Below are 26,396 nucleotides of genomic sequence, written 5' to 3' on the forward strand. Positions count from 1 at the left end.
ATTTCTAACATTTTTTAAAAGTCACTTAAAATGTCATCTAGAACCAAACACCCTAATGTCTACTTTTATGCGCTATACTGCTTAGCATAGAAGGTGAGCAACTTGCAGTCTAGAGTTTCTTAGGGAGAAGAGATGCATTCTGTACCTTGATGACAGCAAAGACTGCCTTTAGCAGCAGATGTGCAAAGACAGTGTTCCCTGCAAAGGGCAAACACACACTGCAGAAGCAATCAATCAGTCTTCCTTTGGGACGCAGCGTTAACGTTTCAGTCTTCAGGAAGATGTAACATCCTGAAGAGCGAAGTGAATAAAATTAATGGGGTGTAATACTAGGGGACTAGTGGCGCTCAAGATACTAGTTGGCCAAGTAAATAATTAAGGGGTGCCTGCACAAGGGAAAACACCCATCCCTTGAAGGTTTGCATTAAACCCAACAATTTACACAAGCAATGTGAGGCCCCCCCTCTCCCAATGGTAGCCACTCCACAAATCAAATATGTTGAGACTCTAGTGAGTATTGTTAGAGAAGACACATCCTATAGATTTAATGCCAACTGTTACAATGTCCAATCCAATCCAGAAGTTTATTGAATCAAATCTTCAAATTTTACAGCAACCATCCATGGAAATACACTCCGAGTCGTCATGGGAAATTCTCTAATCCCAAACGACTTCTTCAGGGCTATAAATCGTAAGCAAATTATTTAAATTAGAAACCAAAATGCTCAAACTCCATCATTAAATAAAGTGTATAAGTCCCATTTACATCAATTAGAATCAGACCCCAAAGTCAAGTGAGAGGAAAGAGATTCCGTCTATTTACAAAGGATATTTTGTTGTTTTAACCAAAAGAAAAATAGTATACCCAAATTACAAGTTCCAAGTCACCAAAAGAAACCAGTAAGAGTGCTTTCAGTCACCAAATAAACCATATTTCACATGCAATCCCAAACTCATGTGACAGTGTAATCATCACCCTAGTTTATGAACACATATGCTTTGTGTCAAGCTTTAAAAGCCCAGTATATATTGTCCAAGCACTATATCCAGTGAATTAATAGTAGACAACTCACAATTGTCCTCTACCAAGTTATACATAACCCCTAATCGTACCTTGTGTCCTCAAAATCCAATAAACTGTAAATCCTCTCCATTAGTAACTATTGTTCCTAATATATCTGCTCTGAAGTGCGAAGTGTGTCGGTGGTAGGTGAGACCAGCTTAGGCAGAATCTTGGGAGAAAATCTGTATGAAAGACCTATGATGATAAGCAGTCAAATGTTCATCCTTATATACTAAACTTGTCAGAAACTGGAATTTCTGGCATAAGTTTAAGAATGTCTGACATAGATTATGTGCTTCAAGGTATGTGTCCTCGACATTTCATTATGATCATATAAGTTAAAGAACGTCAATTCAGACTACACTATTTTGGTTAAATGTCTTTATGTATTCTTAGTTATCCTTCACATGGTGAAAAGTAGACATTTGACTCAGACAGATGTTTCATTGATGGTCGTATCTGTGTCATTAGTCAATTGCATTGACACTTTCACAGTTCTTAGAAAGATAAGGTATTCACTGAAAAAAACAAAGGTTACAGGGAAAACTCTCAATACGTATTATCTTATTCTACGGACCATTTATGTATACCGCATGGTTTTTGGAAAATCTAAAACACATATATACACTTATTATACATGATATCTGACTACAGTTTTCTATTATAGTGTTAAAAAATACCTTTTAAAACAGTTTTTAGTGTAATATACAAAGTGTGTTTTGTGTGTTCGCTGCGACATCGTTCTTCACGGCGAGCAACATCATTGTGATTATCATGTGACCTAGAAATAGGGCTCTGTGATTGGAGTAGACACTTTCAAACACTTTCAAAGGAAGTTCCCTCCTTTTCATTCTTCCTGAAAGTTCTGCTTCATTTAGTTGAACTTTTCAGCAGTGTTGGGCTGTTTTGGGATTTGTCGCTTGTCAAAATAGCCACTGGAGGGAGAAAAATCCAGAAGTATTGGAGGCGAGAGAAGACAAAGATGTGTAGGTGGTTTCAGACCAAGCAGGAGCAACTAACCAACTGCAGCAAGAAGAGCGCTCTGAAGATGAGAGGCCAGCACCGTGTGACCAGAGTGTGGCATGGGAGTCTCTTGCAATCCCTTCTGGGGATCCAAAACTGTGGACAAATTAGTAAAAAGACCATTGTGCGAAAAATCCTATCAAGAGGACCTTCAAAAAAATATTCCTGCGGTATCACCAGCATGGTCCATCACCTGAAGACCATCGAAGACACCTTGAGACGGCCATGCAGAGTCAAGCAGGAGAAGGAGCATCGTCCCCAACCACAGCTGCTGCTGGAGAGACCCTTTCAAGAGAGGAGCAATCTCAAGGGTCCGAGCACCATCCTGAGCTCCGTGATGTGGGAATGCACTGCTTAAAAAGCAGTATCACTCTTACAACGGAGAGCAATCCTTTCACCTGATATTAGAAGCTGCAAGGAATCACAGTAGTTAACCTTTTTATGTTATTCATAGTTCTCGCCGCTGTTTTTAGAGTTGTTTCTCTTTCATGAGATAGGTTTTGAGTTCTTCATGCCATTTTGTTAAACCAAAAAATCCAAAAAAAGTACAAAATTGTTTGAAAAAAATAATAATTAAAATCAGTTAAAAAAAGAAGAAAAAAATGTTCTTCTTACAACCGCATTCCAAGGTTAAAAAATAAATAATGTATGTGTGTGTTTATATTTAAAGGGAGTATTGAATGATTGAATAGGCTGATTGCTAGAAGTATGACTATGGTGTCTGCAGAGGTGAATGAGACCATGTATGGGTGAATGAGGGAGTGCATACCTTTGTGAATATAAATAAGTCAGTGAGTGCATGAGTTGAGTATGGAAGTTTGACTGCGTGCATGAGTGTATGTATGGGTGACTTAGTGAATGCATGAGTGGTGAATGGGTAACTGTGTGCATGAGAGGTGTATGGGTGAGTGAGTCAGGGCATGAGTGTGGTATGTGTCAGTGAATGAATGTATAAATGGTGCATGGGTGAGTGGGTGAGGGTATGAATGGTGCATGAGTAACTCACTGGGTGTATAGCTGATGTATGGATGAGTGAATGAGTGCATGATTGGTGCATGTGTGATTCACTGAGTGCATAAGTGTGTGTATGAGTGAATGAGTGAGTGCATAAGTGATGCATGAGTGACTGAGTGACAGCATGAGTGTTTGTATGGGTGAATGAGTGAATGCATGAGTGGAGTATGGGTCATTGTATGAGTGTATGCTTGTATGGGTAGGTAAGTGAGCGCATCAGTGGTTTCTGGGTGATTGACTGAGTGGATGATTGCATCTATGGGTGAGTGAGTGAGTGCATCACAAGTGAATGGGTGATTGAATGCTTTAGTGGTGTATGGGTAAGTTAGTGAGTACATGTGTAATTGGGTGAGTGAGTGTGTGAGTGTATTAATAGTGTATACAAGGTTTACTGAGTGGATGAGTGGTGTTATGGGTGAGTGAATGCATGCATGTGAGGTACATGTTTGAGTGATTGTGTGCATGAGGGGGTGTATGGATAAGTCAGGGAGTGCATGACTGGGGTATGGGAGGCTGCCTAAGTGCACGAGTGTATGCAAGGTGAATTAGTGAATGCATGAGCTATGAATGGGTGACTGATTGTGTGCATGAGAGGTGTATGGGTGAGTTTGTTAGTGTATGAATGCTGTATGCATCAGTGAATGAGTGTATGGATGGTGTATTGGAGAGTGGGTGTGAGTATGAATGGTGCATGGGTGACTCACTGCATGTATGACTACATGTATGGATGAGTGAGTGTATGAGTAGTGCATGGATGATAGACTGAGTGCATGAGTGCAGGTATGAGTGAATGAGTGAGTGCACAAGTGGTGCATGGGTTTTTGAGTGACTGCATGAGTGTTTGTATGGGTGAGTGATTGTATGCATGAGTGGTGTATGGGTGATTGTCTGATGATGTGTGGGTAAGTGAGTGCATGAGCGGTTTTTGGGAGATTGAGTGGATGAGTTGTAAATGGATGATTGGTTGAGTGGTTCAGTGGTTCATGGGTGAGTCAGTGAGTGCATGTGTGATTGGATGGGTGGGTGAGTGAGTGTTGGAGGTATGTAGTGTGCTAAACATTGTACACTGTGCAGAGGGTCTGGTGAACCACATGCTGGGTTACAGAGGTAAAAACTAGACTACCTAATGCTTTAATTTTTGTGGTCGAGCAGTTAGGCCAATCTTGGAGAAGTGCAAAGCATTTGTTGTACTCACGGTATCATTAAATGACGACACACACTCAAAAGAATAACTTGAGACCAATTTGCAAAAATACTTCAGATTTTTATTAAAAATGTTAAGACCAGGATCATCAAAATTGGGCAAGTACTTTTTAAGTTATGAATTTCTAATGTTTAGAAAATGTCTCAGTTCTGTGCATAATTACACACCATAGGAATCAATGGAGAAATTGTTTGATAATGTATATAAAACCAGGCAATGCATTTACCAATGTCAACCTTTTCCAGGTAGGTCGAGATCATTGGTGGGCCCCGTGGAGCAGCTGGAGAAGTTGAGGAGGCTTCCCGTGTCAGCAGGAGCAGCTGCAGAAAGTCATTGGAGCTGGTGCAAGGCCACTACGGGGGACCACTTAGAAAAGCACTGCACAGGTGGACTTCAAGGTGAGTCCAGTGGGTCCTCTTGGAGTGTTGCGGTAGCAAGGAGTGGGGGACCCTTAGGGCACAGCTGGATCTTCAGTGCAGGGCACAGAGCTGCTGGGTGCAGAGCAAATTGGTGAGTCGGGAGCTGTGCGCAAATGTGCTCTTAGAAGCAGGAGGTAGTTCGTGGTGAGGGTCACTTGCAGGTCATCAGGGGAACTCTGGTGGGAGGTCCTGGTGTTTTCTGAAGTCCCTTGACTGGGGCTTTCTCTAGTCCTTTTTAACTCCAGAGTGAACTGTCCTTCTGGGTGTTCGATGTGGAGTGACCGGTTCCTGGGGCTATTGCACTGTTAGGCCACTGGAGGTCAAGGGGCCACCAACCTTAGCACACTGGTATGTTTTGACTTCACAGTCTGTCAAATGAAATTTGGTCCAGGTGCAGCATCGGGTTCCTAGGTCAGAAGGCAGTCAGTGATCTGTACTTCACTGGTCTCCTAGTCCTTGTTGCAGGAGAGTGATGCCTTTACTCTGGATGGAGATCTTCAGCAATTTGCAGAAGAGTGGAGGACCTCTGGGGGTTTGTAGAGTCCATCTGGTGTTTGATCAACCCCTCAGCAGTGATTGCCAAGTTCTGGGTGTAGCAGGCAAGCTATGGCACATTTTTCTTGGTCCAGTAGGGAATCAGTTCTCGAGCCTTGGGTTTTCTTTGTTGCTGGTCTTTTTGTGTCTTTGGAATCTGAATCTCTGGTCTAGGGGTGCCCACTAAATGTTAGATTTAGTGGGTGTTTAGGGGAGTACCTTGTAGTGACCAATGGGTCACTTCCTTAGGGTAGCTACACCCACTAAGTGACCACTTCTTGAGGACAGGGGTCACTACACATGATTGGCTTTCCTTTTTATACATGAGGGAGGAAAATGAAATGGAGGGGTCACCTCGCATGCAACACATTGGGGGTTATGCGAGCTGGGGCTGACCACTCCTCCTGTTCTTTGTGTGTTTTCCCGCCATTCCTCCCGCCAACAGTGGGGGTTTGCAATGGGTACAGCCATCTGGTTCTTGCAGTAGGCTTGGTGTTTACGTTTCAAAGGTGGTAAGCCCTTCGAAGCTCGCTAGCAGGGCAGTGCACATTCCTGAGGAAGAAGGTGTAACACCTCTATCCAGGAAGGGCTATGTTCTGGGACCCAGAGAGCAAAAGCTCTCACCCCAGGGTTCCAGAATCTTGTCTGGTGATTGCAGGCTGGGTGTGACCAGCCAGAAGTCATGCCAGTGTTAGTTTTGCAGGGGTCACCTCTAAGGTGGTCCCTGGGTGCATTTTGCAATAAATCCAAACCTGGTATCAGTTTAGATTTATCATTCTGAGTTGCTTGATACCAAACAACCCAGGGTTCAGAGTGACCATCATGCATCTGTGAAACTCGTACTGACCAGTGTCCAGCACATGCATTTAAAATGTCTGCTCTGTTCACTTACTATATCCCAGGATTGGCAAGGACACAGTAGGGGAATATAGCTCATGCATCTATGTCCTCACACACAGCATAGTGCACCCTGCCTTAGGGCTGGAAGGCCTGCCAGAGGGATAACTTACCTATATTGCATGCAGGTTAGAATGGACAGGGCACAGAGGCTGTGTGTTATGCCAAGTTTGCATTTTCAGATTGCACCAGGACACTCAGCCTGCAATGGCATTACTGGGTGCATCTGGGTGCATGGTCCTAGAGGGTGGTGCACAATCTGTGTTGCTGTGCCCAGAGGCCTACCCGTAGCACCCCTTGCCCTGGGTGCCTAAGTACCATTCATTAGGGACTTATAGTACCAGCTAAAGGTGTTGCTAACTGTGCCAATGAATCACAACAGTTTTGGGAAAGAGATCTGGCCCAGGGAGCCTGGTAGCAGGGGCCCTGGGCACTAACAAATTTCAGATCACACCAAATACCAGGTAAAAAGTGGTGGCTTACCATAACAAAAGAGACCTCTTCTCACAGTCAGTGAGGGAATTAGTGGTGTATGAGAGGTTTAATGAATGGATGAATGTGTTTATGGGTGAGTGAATGCAAGCATGCGAGCTACGTGGGTGAGTGATTGTGTGTATTGTGGTGTGTATGGATAAGTCAGGGACTACATGAGTGGAGGATGGGAGGTTAGCTGAGTGCATCAATGTATCAATGGGTGAGTTAGTGAATGCATGAGTGGTATGTGGGTAATTGTCTGAGTGTATCAGTGCTTCTTTGAGTGAGTAAGAGAGTGCATGAGACGTTTTAGGGAGATTGAGTGCATGAGTGCATATATGGGTGATTGTCTGAGTGTATCTGTGCTACATGGGTGAGAGAGTGCGTATATGAGAGGTCTATGAATGAGACAATGAGTGCATGACTGTAAGCGTAAGTAAATGAATGTATAGAAGGTATATGAGTGAATGAGGGGTACGAATGGCGCATGGGTGACTGATTGTGTGTATGAGTGTGTGTATAGGTGAGTGAGTGAGTGGATGAATGAATTGATGGTTGAGTGAGTGAGCATATCAGTGGTGTATGGGTGACTAATTGAATTTATGAATGATACTTGATTGTTTGTATGAGTCCATGTATGGATGAGAGAGTGAGTGTATGAGAGGTGGATTGGCTATTTACTGAGTACATGAGTACGTTTATCCCTAAGTGAGTGAGTGTATGACTACTTGAAAGCTTTTATTTTAACACAGAATATTGAAATACGATACAGAGAGATGAAACTATGTTTGAAGAACTGTTCATAAAACTTTGTTCAACTACATCTGGTATTGGAAAAGAAAAAGAAGATAGAGATGTATCAGTATTTAATGTTCAAACATAGACAAATATTACAATAGTCATCACTTATATTGTAAGAATACATTGCACTGTACAATATAATTAATTTTGATTGTTTTGCTGTTCTCAGCTACATAATCTTTCATCTTAAATGATGGTTTGTATAAATTATCATCTTTGAACAGCCGCACAGTTGATCACTAGAAAGAAGTGATACTATGCTTCACACTCACTACATTTAATTAATTACTACCATTTGCTCTAGTTACTACAGTAATCTAAACAAGCTTTTTAAAAATGTTTCTTCAGTTATTACTTCTGGTACAATATCTGAAAATAATATGATGTACCGTTCAATTTTAACAATCCAACTGAAAATATCTTCCCTGCTAGTCCAAATGTTGTCTACAATGCTCATAATCCATGGTCATAGAAGTACGCACAGGACTATTTTTCGTTAGTTAGCATGTAGAAGTTTGGTTGAAGAAATAAAAGGGGACTTTTTCTTTAGTTTAGAATTAATTGTATTGCTTGATGTTGAGGCTGCTGTAATTGGAATATCCTTCCAGTTTCAGACTTTAATTTCTCCGTAGGGCGTTGAATTCTTATATTGATTTCTTTCTGCAATATTAACAGTTCTCTTGAGATTTGACGATCTTTTTGAAAGACATTACCCTTAATAGGCTGAATAAAATCTAATAAACAGATAAAGCCCGTACAGCAAACACGGCTTACACTTGTTTAACTATTTTTTTTCATTAGAACTTTGGTTAGAGAAACAGAAGATATGAATTACGTAGTTTGAAGGGAAGTTTTTCTCTGTACTTTAGGTTGATGTCATTGCATTCTGTTAATCCACTTTTGCTATTCAAATACACAGGGTAGCACCCAGAGGATGAAGGATAAAAGTCAAAGTAGTGAATGTTTTTCCTGAAAACAATATTTGCACTGCTTTGAGGTTTGTAATTTCAGTTTCCAATTCTTCGTAGAAATAATGAAGAGGCAAAGTGTGATCTGCAATTTGGGAAGGCTTTATTCTGGTAAGCTTTTCTATACAGTTTGTGGAATGACACATTTTCACAATCTGGTGCCGTTAAGTAAATAAATTGTCCATAGTTAACGACAGAGGTACATGTATGGGAGCAGTCTTCACATCCCTGGATCCATTTGTAGCTGAGTCCAAAAAGATCATCAATATTTACTTCTTCTTGTTCTAAGACTCAAAGCAACACCATAATAAATTCTTCTGAATCTTGCTAAGTGTTCAGAGTAAATGTTAAAGATCCAGTACATACATCTGAAAGATCTCAGATCCCTGAAGCAGAATGTGTTACAGTTCTATCATTCATTAGACGTTGTAGCAAACTATATAGAGCAGAGCACATTCTCTTACTTGACTTCTGTTCAATTTGGTTTACTACATGAGGTAAATACAATAGTACATTGGCATAGCAGTTGACACCTGAACTGTTTCCTAACTGGTATCTAACAATTTCACTATCATTTTCCAGTTTTCTCTTCTTAGCAGCATATGTCTTTTCCTTTTGTCCTTTCTTTTCTTCAGGGTCTGTGAACTGTTTTGTAATCTTCTACTTTGGACCCAGTATACGTTTCTCATGAAAAGGGTACTGCCCTAAATGAGGAGTGTAAAGATTTCTTAACCAATTATACTCTCGGACACAGTTTACATCACCACTAACCTTACCTTCATCAAAGTCAATTCAAAACAAGTCAGACAAACTTCTAATCCATGACAATGCTACAAATGACATTCTTTCTTTGAAACCTGAGCTTCCACTGTTAACCAAAGCTGCATCTAGACTTAGACTTTATGAGTTATAGACCATTACTGCATATGCTAAAGACAGAGGAAACTGTTGTCTTCGAATGTATAAATCCTTTACAAGCAGAAAGCATACAACACACCAGCCAATCTTCTTAACATCATCTAACTGATCAAAATTTACAGCCAACTATTCTACCTCATCTCTATTTGAACATTAATTAAATCAACAAACTTACCCATTGTACCATTTATTAAGCCTTCCTCAACCTTTGAATTGCATTGTAAAATAACTCAACAGTTTTTACAGACACATAAATGCTTTTCTAGTCCTGATGTTTTTGATACTGATTTTTCCAAAGAATCACATTTTGCTTGTAGTTTATTTGACAGTAAGATTGTGACTCCTTGATGTACCATTTTATCAATAGTTCTAATTTCCAAAAACGTTCCTTTCTCCAGTTGAAGAAACTTTTCTTTAAAGTTTGAGCACTCTTGAAGTGTTGTTAATAAACAAACTATTGATTGCTCTTCTGTGATGACATTGAACATTAGTTCTGCTGCTGTTATGGTGAATGAGAAGAGAGTTTGAATTAGACTACGTTGCAAAGCACACTTCCCCTGTTTTGTAAGAACTCCAACTCTAATGTCTTTCGGTATGACTCCGTATTCTCTATCAGATGCTTGGCACATATGTTTTACTAATTCTTTGGTTAAACTCAAAGTTTAACCAAATGTTTACGTTGCCAGTACTTCCTAATGAATTTCAGGTTTCATTATGGAGAAGAGTCTTGAAACATGGTTGTTATTTTACAGGTATAAGTTGGAGTAGGTCATCCAAGACTACTACATGTTTTCCTCCAAATAGTACATAATAGTTTGCCTTAAAACTTACTGCATCCCTAAATGTATGAAAGCAAGCATTATGTTTGAACCATGCTTACTTCATCAATGATTTGAAGACTATTTTTTTGAATACTCTGGATACTTCATGGCAAGGGTCACCAGATAACTTCTGATACTCAAGTTCATTGTCATATTCAAAAGGTAGCAATACAAGTTGATGCAGAGTAATTCCTTTAATAGTATTAGCAGCTAATCCTGTTGGTGCTGTTACAACAAATGACAAATTAGTATCCGTTGTCATTTGTAGGTAAATGGTGAGAACTTTAATTAGGAACTTTTTCCCAGTACCAGCCTGTCCACTGAAATACAGTAATATTGGTTTATATGTAGAACAGTCACAAAGTTTTTAGTCATGAAGAAATCTGTGTTCTATTTTTGTTTTAACTTCATTGAAAATTTCTCTCTGTTCATTATTTAGTTGTTCTCCACTTCATTCATTGCTATATCTGCCTCACTTTGAATTACTGGTTCTCCAAGAGGATTTTGACTTGCTGATGCAGAACTTTGGCTGCTCGGTGAACTATAACTGGCTATTTCAGCTGCAATAGTTTCTTCTTGTTCAACCTAAGCTTACAACATTTGTATGTTGGAAACACAGAACAATGAATAGTATATTTTACAGCATTGAATGAATCTTCGTAACTGTCATGGTGTCCAATTTGATCTGTTTCAGCCTGACATTGTTTAAAGAGTTGCAATAGTACCAAGTATCTATCTGGAGTTTGGCAACTCAGCTTTCTATGAGTAATGATATTTCTTTTGTTGAGTCTTACCAGACAACCATCACATCAAGTAACTGCAAACCTTCCTTCTTCAATTTTTTCTCAGACATTAATTCTATATGTATAATGCTGTAGTACTTCATAGAGACATATCTTTTCACAATGTGCACTTCTTCTTGTGTAGTATAAGTCCAGCATGTTAGTCTGCAGAATGTCTCTACTCTCAGGATCAACTTCTGCAAGATATTCTATTTCTGGAAAATAGTTTAATACTCTATTACGTCTGCTTGAAAGGCCTAGGCTTACCCACGCAATTCCTCTTGATTTAGAGAACAAACTTGCAGAGCTCAACCTATCTGCACCTATCCAATTTCCCTATGAGAAAGCATTTCCAAGCTAAAATTGTACAATTTTTCGCAGAGACTTTTCACTGTTGAAATCTCTTTCCACATCTCTTTCATTTCTGTTTTTTCTGCCTATGTTACGTAAGAAGTGACGTAGTGAGCTGCAGCATTAGAATTATCAGCAACACATTGTATGTCCACGTTTGCATTCCACATCCTTAAAATAACAGAATTAAAGTCATTTATATATTTTGAATCTTCTGTTCTTTTGATGTTGTACGTATGTTTCAGTGATTTCCATGTCAAGGTGTGTCTCACTGCAGAAAAAAAGCTATTCACTCTTCCTTCTGAGCTAACAGGACGTGGCAATCCAAATAAACATTTTGTATAAAATTTGACTTTTGATTTGTATGTTTAACGACAATATTCGCCACAGCTGTGATTTTTAAATCGTAGAACTTGTTGTTTTAATCCCTTGTCAGCATTTTCTTTCAGAATGGCATGTGTCACATACTGCACTATGAAAGATAAGGCAGAGTCATCACTGTCTGTTCTAAACTCTGGGGCATCTTTTACTCATAGGAGCATACGAATGTGTGGAGCACCTATAGCTTGGTACTCTTTGTGGCAGAAAAAATCAGTGACTTCACCAAGAGGTGGATTTGTGTTGTAGTGAGTGTGTCTACATCATATACAAACACAATCTGTTTTCTCTGAATTTTCTTCATGAAAGTTATCAACAGTAAGAGATAGTTCATGTTCTGCTACAGCTGCAGAATCCAACTGTTCATTTTCTGTGCACTGCTCTTGAGGTCCAAACTAATGAAACAGGACATCATCACAGATCTTTTCTAACTCTATCACTGTTGCATACAAAAGAACTCCATTCATTTCCACTAAACATAGTGCAGGACTCTTCACATGGTAAAGCCTCCTAACTAGAGTATGCATTTGTGAGTGGTGTTCAGCTAACATTCTAAAATGATGAAAGGTGCTTAGGCACACTTTCTTCGAGAAATATGCTAGTGAATGTCCCTGTAGATTTGTAGATTTTCTTACTTTGCATGAATCTAGTCTTTGTAAAAGTATATTTTTCTGTTTAAGACTTTTGCATGAAAAGTTTTGTATAACATTTCTGACTATATCAAAAGATTGCTGTCAAAATATAAAAATACTACTACAATTACACTTATACACTGGGCCCTGTGTACACCTTCAATGATCCTCATCAACTATGACTTGTTCTACATTTCTAGGTACCATTACCTCTTTTTCAATAGGAAAACCATCTTTTGTTTCATAACAGTGTCCAGATTAATCAACTACCTGCTCTAGTCTGTTCTCTTGAAAGAAGCTTTCTTCATTAAAGAAAGGCTCAGTACTAGAAGAATTCTCCACTAAGAAGATTTGATTCTGTTTATAAGTCCTTTCTTTGGAGTTTTTTTCTCCTACTCAACACTATTTTATCTAGTGTTATCATTCTATTCAAAATCTAGATTAATAGCTTCCTTATCAACTATACTCTCAGAATATTTCTTTTATCTCACAGCTTCTCGTCTTCTTTTATACTTCTTCATACTTCTAATTCGATTGTTGATTACTCTACTATGAAACATTCTGATTCTTATTTCCTTGAACTGACATTGCCTTTTAATTAAAGTTTATAGTTCAGTGTAGATTGTTTTATTTCAAATATTATGTACTATTACTCCTTTCTTATTTGATGTTGAAGTTCGTTTCTTTTCCACTTCATTTTGCTATCTCTCGAGTGACCACATACTATTTTAAGAAATGCCTTTGTTCTCTTACCAGCAGCTTGTTTTTCTTTCTGTACTTTCTTTCATTTTGCCCTTTTGTTTCTCAGTTGTGAGGAGGTTGTATTGTTGTTTTTTGTCTCTTTCTTCTCTGAGTTTTTAATGGCACGGCAACTGTGGCCCCTTCAGAAGAAATGAATACCCGAAATAAAGAATCACAATGTATTTGAATTATATATCTAGACCAACATTATTCTATTAATTATTAACTTTATTTCTATCTCTTTTATCTGAGAACTAAGTTTTAGAAAGCAACTTCAGTAATGCAGCAATATATTAAAGAGGACCTCAAAAGACCATGCCTAGTAGGATATCTACAATATGTCAGACAGACCACATATTTCTATTTAAACAACACATTGAAAGTTGTTTTACAGGCTATTTTCATTCAGTATTGAGAGACCACAGAGGAACTGTACAGTAAAAGGCCTCATTCATGATACATTATATATATGTACCTCTGGTAGAGAATACATGGTATGTGAGTGTGTCTCTAATTCACTTTGGTATTACTGCATAAGTAAATACTTTTCGAGTATGTCAGTGAATGCATAAGTGTCCTTATTTGTCTTCCACTGGCCGAGACACACCATGCAAGCTTTGGAAACATGAATATTAGTTCTCTGTTGATTACCATACTTTATGTAGTGGTCATCTTCGTACTCTAAACATTTCAAAACAAAAACTATGTTTGTCAATCACCAAACCACAATGCACCATGCTTAATGGAATACATACAACATATCATAAAGGTGACATATTTCTACTTAAATATGAGCTTCAGAGTTCAGAAAGGGGTTTTACAGGCCAAATTTAGTGACTAGTGACAGAGAGCATACAAAGTCTAGACTCATAGGCCTTATTCATCATTGAAGCAGTATTGCTTTGCATATCCGAACAGATCATGTCAGTAGTTAGCTATATTTCTAAGTAAATAAAGGTATGTAGGTTTACTAGAGCTATCACATGTCTTAGTGTATCAGCTACAATGTTGCTATCTGTTTTATGACTCGTATGACTCTGTAAATCTCTACATAACTGCTGGCCATATACCTCAGTGCCTCTGTTAGAGAATATAGGACTATATGAGTGGGTCTCCATTTTCCTTTTTATATTGCTGCATATCTAAATGGTTTTTGAATATGTCACTAAATGCACAACTGTCGCTGTTTTACTGCCTGAGTCACAGTATGCATGCTTTAGAAACATGACTGTCAGGCTGTTAGTGATTGTGGTATTGTATGTAGTGCTTGGCTTAGTGCTGTAAAAGTGCTCAACTAACATTGTAATGCTGAAAAGTATGTTTCTAAATCACTGACGCAGAATGCACCATGCTAAATTGCATACGTACAACATATCACGGAGATGAGATATTTCCACTTTAATGTGACTTGGAGAGTTCAGAAAGAGGTTTACAAGGCATTTTTAGTCAACAGAGGCAAATGAGAGAGAAAGTAATAGGCCTCATCCATGATTGAAGCAACATCTCTCTGTATATCTGAGTAGATCATGTGAGTACTTGCCTCTATTTCTGAGGAAATGCAGTTGTCTACCAGTAGCAGCAGTATCAACTATTTTAGGGCATCTGTCAGTATCTGACTGCCTGGTTCAGAAGCTGTACGACTGTAAATTGTTTCATAAGTGGCTGATGATATACGTCAGTATCCTTGTTACAGAATACAGAGCTATATAAAAGGTTTCTGAGTATGACAAATGAGAATAATAGGCCTCATCCATGCTTGAAAGAGCATTTCTCTGCATACGTGAGTAAATCATGTTAGTACTTGGCTATATTTCTGAGTGAATGCAGGTGTCTACGTCTAGTAGTATTATCAGATATATTAGTGCATCTGCCAGTATCTATCTACCTCTTTTATGACTAGTACTACCCTGTAAATCTGCATGTAAATGCTGTTCATATATGTCAGTACCTCTGTTAGAGAATACAGGACTATGACAGCGTGTCTCCAATTACCTGTGAAATTGCTGCATATGTAAAATGGTTTCTGAGTTTGTCACTAAATGGAGAAATGTCTCTGTTTGTGTTTTACTGCCTGAGTCACAGCATTCATGGTTTGGAAGTATGACTGACATGTTATTGGTGATTGCCATAGTGTATTTACTGCTTGTTTCAGTGATCTGAAAGTGCTGAACTAAGAGGCATATTTACAAGCCACTTGGACCACCTTAACACTGCTATAGTGTTATTTTTTGGCACTAAGGCAGCGCTAAGGTGGCTTTCCTGCAGCGCAATATCTACAAAGTGGAGCAATGCTTGAATTGCACCACTTTGCAACCCCTTGTGTCACATTAAACCTGCATCGTGCATAATGTATGCAAGGGGGCGTTCTACAGCAGGGAGGCCTGAAATAATGGCACAGTGAACTCTACAACATTTTACTGCACTGTATGTTTCATAATTTTTAACGCCTCCTCAGAGCAAGAATTAAAATGACACACCCACTATATACGAGGGGCCTCCCTGTGCTTTGCTGCACTAGTGTCACTATTTGTGATGCTATTGAGGCAAAGCACCACAATATCATCAACAATTTTGTCACTATTGTGCCAAAGACCACATTGGTGCACCATATGTGAAATATGGCGCAAGTATGTTTCCAAATCACTGAAGCTCAATCCCCATGCTTAATACCTACAACATATGACAGAGATGACATACTTTCATTTAAATGTGAGTTTGAGAGTTCCGAAATTGGTTTTACAAGCTAATTTCAGTCAATAGTGACAAATGAGAGACAAAGTCTAGACTTCTAGGCCTCATCTATCATTCAAACAGTATTTCTCACCACACCTGAGTATATCAAGTGAGTACTTGGCTATATTTCTAAATAAATGCCGGCGTCTACCACTAGTAGCACTATCAGATATTTCAGTGCACCTACGATTATGTTTCTACTTGTTTTATGACTAGAATGAACTGTAGATCTCTAAATAACTGCTGATCATATACGTCATTACCTCTGTTAGAGAATACAGGACTTTGTGAGAGTGTTTCCATTTGCCTTTGAAATTATTTAAAAAATGTTTAAATAAATTACCATCCAAGCACATAGACAGATACTCTATAATTTACCAACATCTATCCTACCAGACTTGTAATACATTCATCTGAACATTGACAAAATGACGCTTCACATGCACCTGTCATAATTTTGTTTCTTTCAATTTTTGTTTTTTTTTCAAACAGAAAAAATAGGACTACAAATCATGGAATTCTAAGTAATACATCCTTTGTATGCATATAATATTCAAATATAGACTTATACAACTATCACATCTTGTAATATATTGTAAAGCTTGACTTGAACACTTAGATTACACTGTCTTTCTAGGAATTGCAGCATGCAATAAATTATAATATTAAGTACTGACAGTTCATTGGCAATATATAGTAAAAGAACTTGTAACAAAGCTACTCTTTACCTCACACAAAGTGCATGTTACCTATTAATAAACATATACAACTATTAAGACTAATCTTAAAAGGTAATCTCACCTTTTTTCAACCTAATACTATATATCTCAATCAATCAATCAATCAATCATTTATTTATAAAGCGCACTATGTACCCGTTAGGTTTCGAGGTGCTGGGGGGGGGGGGGGGGGCGGGAAGGGAGAGCTGTTAGCGGTCGAAAAGCCAGGTCTTGAGGAGTCTCCTGAAGGCGAGGTGGTCCTGGGTCTGGCGTAGTGATGTGGGGAGGGAGTTCCAGGTCTTGGCGGCGAGGAAGGAGAAGGATCTGCCGCCGGAGGTCTTGCGCTGGATTCTGGGGACGATGGCGAGGGCGAGATTGGCAGAGCGGAGTTGACGTGTGGGAGTGTAAAAGTTGAGTCTGGAGTTGAGGTAGGTAGGTCCGTTGTTGTGAAGAGCCTTGTGAGCGTGGGTGAGGAGTTTAAAGGTGATCCTCTTGTCCACAGGGAGCCAGTGGAGGTCCTTCAGGTGAGGGGAGATGTGACATCGGCGGGGTATGTCGAGGATCAGGCGGGCGGATGCATTTTGGATACGCTGGAGTCGTTTGATGTCTTTAGTTGGGATGCCTGTGTAGAGTGCGTTGCTGTAGTCAAGTCTGCTGCTGACGAGGGCTTGGGTCAGGGTCTTTCTGGTTCCTGTTGGGATCCACTTGAAAATTCTGCGGAGCATTCGAAGGGTGTTGAAGCAGGAAGCAGCCTGTTTCAACAAACTAGCACACAGTTATGTATTTTAAAGATTCTTCCCTCACTATTAAATTAACTTTACGTACCTGGAAATTGAGTACGTTGATGAAATATTATTGTTTACCCAATTCGGCCCTCAGTTTGACAAAGACATGAAACATGTTCATAAAACTGTTTCTGCATTTCTCAGGGACCATAACACAGGCTGTGTACACAACAACAACTTACGCTTTAACATGACTGGGATATATAGAAGTGATCATGTGCACTTTACAGATGACGGCAACATAATTTTTTTTTCAAACCTGAAACTCTGCATCCGGTTTTACATGCAACTATCTCATATCAACAATGAACACAAAAGTCTCCTGTGAGGGCCACCCTGTAGCCCAAAATTCTTGTTTTTTACTGAATCAGGCTTTCTATAACACCAACCCATTCAAAATGCATAACTATATCTATAAGCAATTTTCACTATGAGTGTGAATGCGTGCATGAGGGTGCCATTGGGTCTCTGAATGGGTGCGTTAGGGAGTCAATGGATCAGTGAATATGTGAATCAGGGTGTGAGAGGGTCTGCAAATGAGTGCATGAGGATATAAATGAGTATGCAAATCAGCTTGTCCGAGTGTGATTGGGTCTGTAAATGGGCACATCAGTGTGTGAGTGGATCTGAGAATAGGTGCATCAGGGTGTCAGTGGGTCTGCAAATGGATGTGTATGGGTATGGCTGGTTGTTTCTGTGAATGGGTGCTTGAGGGAATGATTAGATCTGCGAATGGGCACATCAGGGTGTGATTGGGTGTGCGAAAAGGTGCATCAGGATAACAGTGAGTCTGTGAATGAATGCGTCTACGAATAGGTACATCAGGGGGTGAGTGGATCTGTGAATGTGTGCATCAGGGTGTGAGTGAATCTGTGAATGGGTTCATCAGTGTGTGACTGGATCTGGGAATATGTACATTGGGGGTGAGTGGGTCTGTGAATGGGTGCATTATGGTTTGAGTGGATCTGTGAATGGGTATCTGTGGTTTCCACTGTGTATGTGAATAGGTGCATGAGGGTATGATTGTTTCTGTGAATGGGTACATCTGGGTGTGATTCGATCTGCGAATGGCTGCATCAGGGTGTCACTGACTCTGTGAGAAGGTGTGTCAGGGTAGACTGGATCTGCAAATGGGTGCATCAGAGTGTTACTGGATCTGCAAATGGGTGTATCAAGGCCTGAATGGATCTGCAAATGGGTGTATCAGGGGGTGACTAGATCTTTGAATGTGTGTGTGAGGTTGTCACTGGATATGAAAATGGGTGCATGAGTGTGTAACTGGGTCTGTGATGGGTGCATGAGGGTGTGAGTGGGTCTGTGAATGGAACCATGAGTGCGTGAGTGGGTCTGCAAATGGGTGCATCAGGTAAGGAGTGATATTCAGATATTTTTGTCCTCGATATTCTGGACACCATATTTTGTCCCACAATAGTTTTGTTCTCGAAATTCTGTCACTGATGATTGAGCACTCTATAAAAGATATAAATAAATAAATACATAATGATGACAAATGTGTGTGCTTGCCAGTGAGCATTCTTTTAGACACCTTGAATGTCATTCTTGCTCTCAAATTCACCTCGAGCTTTCTGAAATACCTTTATTCAGTCACTGGTATTGCCAACAAGCTAAAATATTGAGAACGTGCCCACATTTGAAAGTGGTGCTTTGTGTGCCATTTTGCAAACAATGTAGAATGTTAACATTTTTATAGTGAGCATGGAGTTGTCAAATACCAAACAATCTTCACAGTTTGCTTGTTGTTTTTAAATAGATAAATGTCCACTTGGTATTTTTTTTATAAAAGTAAACCACCTTTGATTCTAATAGATCAGCCATTCAGCAGTAACCTCCATTCTGAGTGACAAGTTACAGTTTCCATCCTTTCTTCGCACCATCCCTAGCAACAATCTCATGAATATTGCCCTGGCACGTTTAATGAGACACTTTGGTTGGACCTGGGTGGGAATGATCATTTCTGATGACGAGATTGGTTTACAGGGTGGACAAGCCATACGGATGGGTATCGAGGCAGATGGTGGCTGTGTAGCTTTCATGGAGAGGATTCACCTGCGATACTCGAGGGAGAGGGTATTCCAAGTGGCTGAAATAATACAACAGCATTCAGCGAGGACGATTATATTTGTCGGGGCTGAGCTTCATGTGAAAGTGTTATTGGAGACTCTTTATGTGCAGAATGTTAATGGAAAAATCTTGGTATTTTCAACATCCTCTAGTATGTCTCCTGGATTCTTTGCAGGGAAATCCTGGAAAATATTAAATGGAGCTTTAGTTCTTAAACCTCACACAGGCAGCATGCCAGGTTTCCAAGGGTTCCTTCACCACCTCAATCCTAGCATGACTCCTGGTGATATTTTTATCAGGCTCTTCTGGGAGAAAGCCTTCACGTGTACATGGCTAGAGCACAAAGAGAACAGTACCAACCTCATGGAGCCAGTTGGTAAACCTGGAATGGAGTCGGTACCTTGCTCCCCAGACAGTTTGATGGATGAAATGGCCACATCTTTATTTGAGCTGAATGATCTGAGCTACACATACCACAGTTACTTAGCAGTTTTTGCCATCGCTCATGCATTACACTTTCTCCTTTCCTGCACAATTGTCCAAGGACCTTTTATCAAAGAAGCCTGTACTGATATGAATGACATCCGACCATGGCAGGTAACATAGTCAAATGTCATATGAAGTATGATGACCGTGAAACATGAGATATAACCATATTCTGAAACTGATTTCTCAGTGGTATATTTGGATAGTAGAATGCAAGATAAAAACCTGAATGTACCTTGTGATTGTGATGGCCAGATTATACAAAGATCTAACTATACCTTCTATTATATTCATCCATCTTCTGTGATATTAGATCCACATTTTATGGTCCTTGAATATACACAGAGGGCCCGATTAACAAATTGCACTTTGTAGTATGTTTCGTAATACCACAAAAAATACTACAAATTGCAATTTAAAAACAATTTGCTATGTTTTATTCCTCCACACTACCTATACCTGCGTGTGCAGAGTCCCCTACCCCTACTGCGGAGTCTCCGCAGACGTAAGTATATTTTTCAGTAGTAAATGGCGTGACACATAGGGGAGCAATTAAAAAAATTGCAGATTTACAAAGGGGACGGGATTAGAGAGGAGTAAAAATAATTTGGTGGGGGCAGAGAGGGCTTTAGGGAGGAACTTAAACCACCCCCATATGAGTAAGCAAACTGCAGTACCTATGGGCATGTAACCTACACTTTTGTAGTAAGTTTACCCTCTCAGTTTGTGAACGCCTCCCCATGTAGATCATACTATCACAAATTTTAACGTCTTTAAACTCATCAGCTGGAATATTTTGGGACCAACTGCAAAAATCAAAGACTCAAACTGGCTGACCTATGTGAATAACTTTGGTGTGATATGCCTCCAAGAAACATGGGCTACTTCGAGGGGTTTAAGTCATTTTTATTCCTGCAAGCCAATCTAGCGCTGTCGCGTAGGCTCTCATTATTCTAATGAGACTACTGGATTTTGAGACTCATTCTTAACCCACTGCTGGTGACACCTGTCACTCCAATCTGGGTTTTGCTCCCGCTAACTAGCAGTGCCTCATCTCTACCCAAGAATAGGGATGACTGGGCAGCCGAGTGCATGACATATTTGGGTTCTCAGGGAAGTCGTGGTCACTCAGGTCTCATCCGGTTCCCTCATTTACAATTCAGTCTCATATATAAATGACAAACAGAAGCAGTATATGTTCCAATAATGAGTTTAATTAAATGACTGCATCTTAGATAGCAAGGCGTGAGCTACAACAACCAGGATGATACAACATGACAGTATTAAAATTGTGACGAGAAAAGTGAAGCATAAAAACAACGCTATCATATCGTCACTATTGTCAATGGACTAATTAATACCTAGGCTAGGATAGAGCACAGCATGTTAAGCTCTAAGTCTGCCCTTCAGGTTCCCCTGGGAAAACATCAACCCCCATACCTGGGCAAAGGCCTGCTGTCTGCGTTAGCATCTGTAGCAAAGCATTTGGCAAACAGCATACAGTTGTGGTTCCCTGGCTGGAATCTCCCTCTAACGTGTAAGGGACAAGGAAGTGTTTTTATAATAACACAGCTGATATTCTGAGAAAGTGTCCCTACATAAAGATGTGTATTTTCTACAAATGTTGGAGACTAAACTTCTACCACGTTCACCAGCAATGTACCGTGCTGTAGCCTTGGAAAAAGCACAGAGTGATCAAGAATGTCTTGTTTGAGAACATAGTGCTGGCCTGGGCAAAAACAGGTAGATAGACGGAAATAAAACAAGACCGTAAAAATGGTTATTGTAACAATAATAAGACAAAGCTGAATAAAATATATCTAGGTTAAAGTGCACAGCGGCCTAGTGTGTTAAAATAACGTGCATTGAGCTATAACTAAAATGGCTACACAACAGCGCTGGAAGGTGGTTTGGTCACTTTCATGTCTCTTGTAATGCAAGAAGATATTGAGGTACTCTCTACCGGGGTCTCCACCTTACAAGCTCTGTCACTTTTCTTTGTTGTTGCCCCAAAATTATGTTGTTAAACTTTTAGGATGCAAAAAGATTCCATCAAGATGTGCATAACCTACATATTCTGGACTCTTTTCTGAGCAAGTTAGAGGGAACAAAATGAGTGTCAACCCATCTAGTTGTGGAGGGGGATTTTAACTCCCATTTGTGTGAAAGCCCCATTGAATCACATATTATCTCAGAGATGTTTGTAATTAGAAGGTTTACATATGGTACCACTTTACAAAGGAATCTTTTAAATACTATTCTTGTTGAATATGACCTTGATTTCTCCTTGGACAAACTCGTTTACTCTCATTCAATGGATGGAAATGCAACTTTCATTGGTAAGGGGTGTGCCTCAATAATAGATTATGGGGTCATTACAACCCTGGCGGTACAAGACCTGGCAGACCATGGCTGAAATGACGGAAGCACTGCCAACAGGCTGGCGGTGCTTCCCTGGTCATTATGGTTTCCCGCCACAATGGCTCCGGCGGTAGTAATCCGCCAGGGCAGCGCTGCTAGCAGCGCTGCCTAGGGGACTACCGCCAGCCTTTTCCTGGTGGTTTGAACCGCCAGGAAAAGGCTGGTGGTACAGGGAGTCGTGGGCTCCCTGACAGGGCCCCATGCAGCTTTTCACTGTCTGCATAGCAGACAGTGAAAAGCTCGACAGGTGCAACTGCACCCGTCGCACGGCCGCAACACCGCCGGCTCCATTTGGAGCCGGCTCCTATGTTGCGGCCGAGATCCCCGCTGGGCCGGGGGCGGAAACCAGGTTTCCGCCCGCAGGCCCGGGGGGGGGATCTCATAATGACCGCGGCGGGGGTGCGGCTGCACTGGCGGCCGCCCGGACGTCAGATCTTGGCGGGCGGCTGTAGCCGCCCACCAAGGTCATAATGAGGGCCTATATCTTTGTTTCATTCCTTATCTTTCTTAAGATCCTAGATGTCAGAATTCATTGCAGTCTATTTAGATCTATTTAGAGATCATAGCCCTGTCTGTACCAAGCAGAAAAACTGATTTCTCATGGGGTTGGGGGCCTTTTGAAGCCTACTATTCAGGGTCGAATACACAGGTGCACTTAGGTAGCTGCTGAGGGCTTTAAACAGAACCTTTATTCAAGTTGCTCAAATAAGTTTTCGATCTGTTTAAATAATGAATCAGGTTCAAATGAGGTTCTAGGGACCTTCCCGTCCATTGCATGCAAAGTCTTGGAGCTTCTTACTCTTCCTGTAGGAGTTAAACTCGTAGCCACACCTAAATGGTTCAATAGAATGTTCTCCAAAGCTTTAAGACACCTCCAAAGGGCTTTAAAAGACAACGTCAAAAATAGTGTTAGGGTTGGGTCATGTCAAAGGAAGTACACTTTAGAAGTTAGTAGGAAACAGAATGCCATAAGGGATAGGGCCTGGGCAAGCCTGTTTGATGCCAGTTGTTTAAAGAATATTGCTAAATTCTGGGGAATTATTGACCAGCCTTGTTTTGCCTCAGAGGAGGCCCATTCTTTATCCCACCATATTGCAGCTCAGAGTTGGCTCTCTTTCTTTGTGGAAATTTACAAGGATGTGTCTCATATGGCTTATCCTGTTGGTATGCAACCTATAGCCTAGGCCTTGAATCTAATTTTTACAATGGTCAAAGTGAAGAAGGGAATCCTGGAGCTGACTAAAAATAAGGCACATGGGCCTGACGGGATTACACCCAACCTTTATATATGTGACATTGACACCTGGGCACCGGTTTTGGCTCACACCCTGAATGCTGCGGTCAGGACGGGACTTTCCTCTTCCTGGGCTACCTCCATTATAATCCTAGTTTTAAAAACGGAGACCGGGATAACCCCTAGTGCTACAGATCAACCTTTCTGATTGAGTCTATCAAGGTTGCAGGACCTGTTCTCTAGGATAGACTATCATCCAAGGTTGCAGAACAAAATATCATCTCAGACCTCTGGTTTGGATTCAGGCCTGGCAGATCGACCATTGACCAGTATCGGAACTTATACGTGGTCCTGAGCCAATTTAGTGGCTCCCAAAGGTTCTATCCATCTTGCTTTCATATATCTTACCTAGGTAAATTGTGATAAACTATAGAGGATTGTTTTAGACATGGGGGCTCACCAGGAGGGACCTTCATGCCCACACCATGACAACAGTTAGATACACTACTGATTCTAACTGCAAGCAATGCTTTAAAACTGGAAGGGGGTCAAACGGGGTGTATCCTGGCCCCTTTTTACTCACATTGTATATCGGCAGGTTAGAACAGGTTTAGGTGAACGCCCGGGCTGACTGTCCGCAGATAGGAGGCATCTGCTGCCAGTCCTGCTTTATGTGGACAACGCAGTGTTGATGACAAAAACGGAAAGGAGACTTCAAATCCTTATGTGTGCTTTTGCAGGCTATATGGACATGTTTGACTTTAATATTAACATCAGCATATCCCATGTAATGGTGGCAGGACCTAGTTCCACTAAATTGAAAATCTTTCATGCAAGGTTTCAGAACTTAGCCAGGATTAAAGTATTTTTGAACATGGGAGATTTGTTTGATCCGGATTTATGTTGGAGCCCCTTGTTAAATGAAAAAAAGACTGACCTAATAAGGATCAATGCAGAAGTATGGAGGTTCGCCTTCAAATTGGGCAGGATGCCATTTAGGGCACTAGTGCAAGTCTACCTGGCAATATGTGTGTCTAAAGTGTTTTATGGGAGTGATATTTGGAGATATATTAAAAAATTATTCTTTACAGGAAGTTAAAAACAAATTTCTTAGGTGACTTCTGTGTGTTCCCTGATGCCTCCCCTCCTTTATAGTACATGAAGAATAGGGGGTTAATTATCTCATGGACAATATAGCACTTCGCCCCCTCTTGTGTTGGATAGATATTGGCATCTCAGCTGAAAATTGAGGTCCTGCTAGAGTGCCTCTCCCTCGACCATGCCCTTCAATTTCTTGGTTTAAATATATTAAGGCATTGTTGCAGAGTCTAGGAAGGGTAGAGCTATTTACTAACCCTGCAGAGATTGTTAAGGGTGATTGCATTTGGGTCGGAGAAAATGTTTTGAAACAGAGGCTGCTAGATGCAGCTCTTCAGAAGTTGTTCGGGTGGGTATATGTCCTGTTGACGACCACTCAATTCACAGAACCTTATCCAACTATTATAACCTCTAATCATGACTGATAACTGCTTGCTAGGTTTGGGATAATTTTGTCACCCCAGTTGTTAGCATCTCCACAGGGTTGGCCGGACGTTCAATTTTCATTACCCTGAGGAGGCGACCAGGTGTCTCCGAAGGACACAATGCATTTTATTATGTTCTGCTGATACTACGAAGCCCCCAGGTAACCTTATACTGTTTGTTTCCTTAACGGCTTGTCCATTTAAACAAGCTCGACTGGCTGTCTTGTTCTTAAAATTGCTTTCTGCAGATATCATTTTTAACATTGCTAGTTTTTTAAAAGCCAAATTGAGACTAGGGAACTTGAGGGGTGATTGAGTGTATCTATGGTGTTAGGTCCTCTCAGAGGTTCCTTTTTTTCATGATTGAAGTTTTTTAAATATATTTTATATTTTAAATTATTAACCTAATAAAGCTTATTAAATTGAATTGAATTGTGACTGCTGAAAGCCATAAACTTACTACAAAGTGTAAACTTACCTAAAAGTGTAGTTACCCTCTGAATCAGATCCACTGGTCCAAAGTGGGAGAAAACATTAATATTTAAAGCCTTCGAGTTGCTTATAAGTTTCTATTTAACTGAACCATCCAAGCCTTTTAATCTTTGTCACAATGGAGCAAACAGTGTTCTGGGTCCTCTGAAAGCTGTTACATTAAAACTATGCCACTGCCTGTTCATTCTAGTCCCATAGTGTCCAATGTTGTTTGCATGTTCTACCAGACTTTCCTCATAAAAGAATCTGGCCCACAGATCATTCCTGGAGAGGCTGGGGATCAAAAACAAGGCTTCTCTTCCTCGAACACAAAACTCTTGATTGAGACTAGCCTATGTCTGGACAAACAAAGAAGGAACCTCAACCTTATCCTCCTACTGCCTGACGCCTGACTAGCTCCGGCCTCCACTACCTTCTTTGCCAGTCTACCTGCACCACTAGCCTTTTCATAATTGTAAGAGGTATGATCTAGAAAAGGTAGACACCATAACATAGTATTGAACTCCACTGTAGTCACACATAATATGACAGTCAATCCAGCTAGCACTGCTGATGGTGCCAATAACAAAGACTTCTCCAATCCATGAGGAGACTAACGTCAGTAAAGATATAAATATTTGCATGATGCAGTACAATGTGCTTATTTTTGGGGTAAATTTTGTATCATAACATAGGAATTTCTTTTTTTATGTTGAACCGCCAATAAACATAACATATGAAAGTCAATTTCAAATCTCTTTCAGCATTTTTTTTTTTTTTTTTAATTCATATGGATATATGTTTTAGATATACGTGCATGCTTCTTTCTAATTGTTATGCAGTTTTAGACTATTAATTTGATAATCTGTATTTCTCTTGGAAAAAAGAACACTTAAGTGAATTAAATATACATTTTGAAAAT

At 40.2% G+C, this 26,396-nt stretch overlaps 1 protein-coding gene across 1 annotated transcript in view; it reads left to right on the forward strand.

Annotated features, from left to right (window-relative positions):
• The window catches only part of LOC138249311 (vomeronasal type-2 receptor 26-like), a 133,540-nt gene that overhangs the window by 36,599 nt on the left and 70,545 nt on the right, over nt 1–26,396 (forward strand). The window contains exon 5 of the mRNA XM_069203269.1: nt 19,085–19,936. Coding sequence (XP_069059370.1) covers nt 19,085–19,936 — 852 coding nt within the window. The remainder of the gene's footprint in view (nt 1–19,084; nt 19,937–26,396) is intronic.

Source organism: Pleurodeles waltl, chromosome 8 (assembly GCF_031143425.1).
Source record: "Pleurodeles waltl isolate 20211129_DDA chromosome 8, aPleWal1.hap1.20221129, whole genome shotgun sequence".
Classification (NCBI taxonomy): Eukaryota; Metazoa; Chordata; class Amphibia; order Caudata; family Salamandridae; genus Pleurodeles; species Pleurodeles waltl.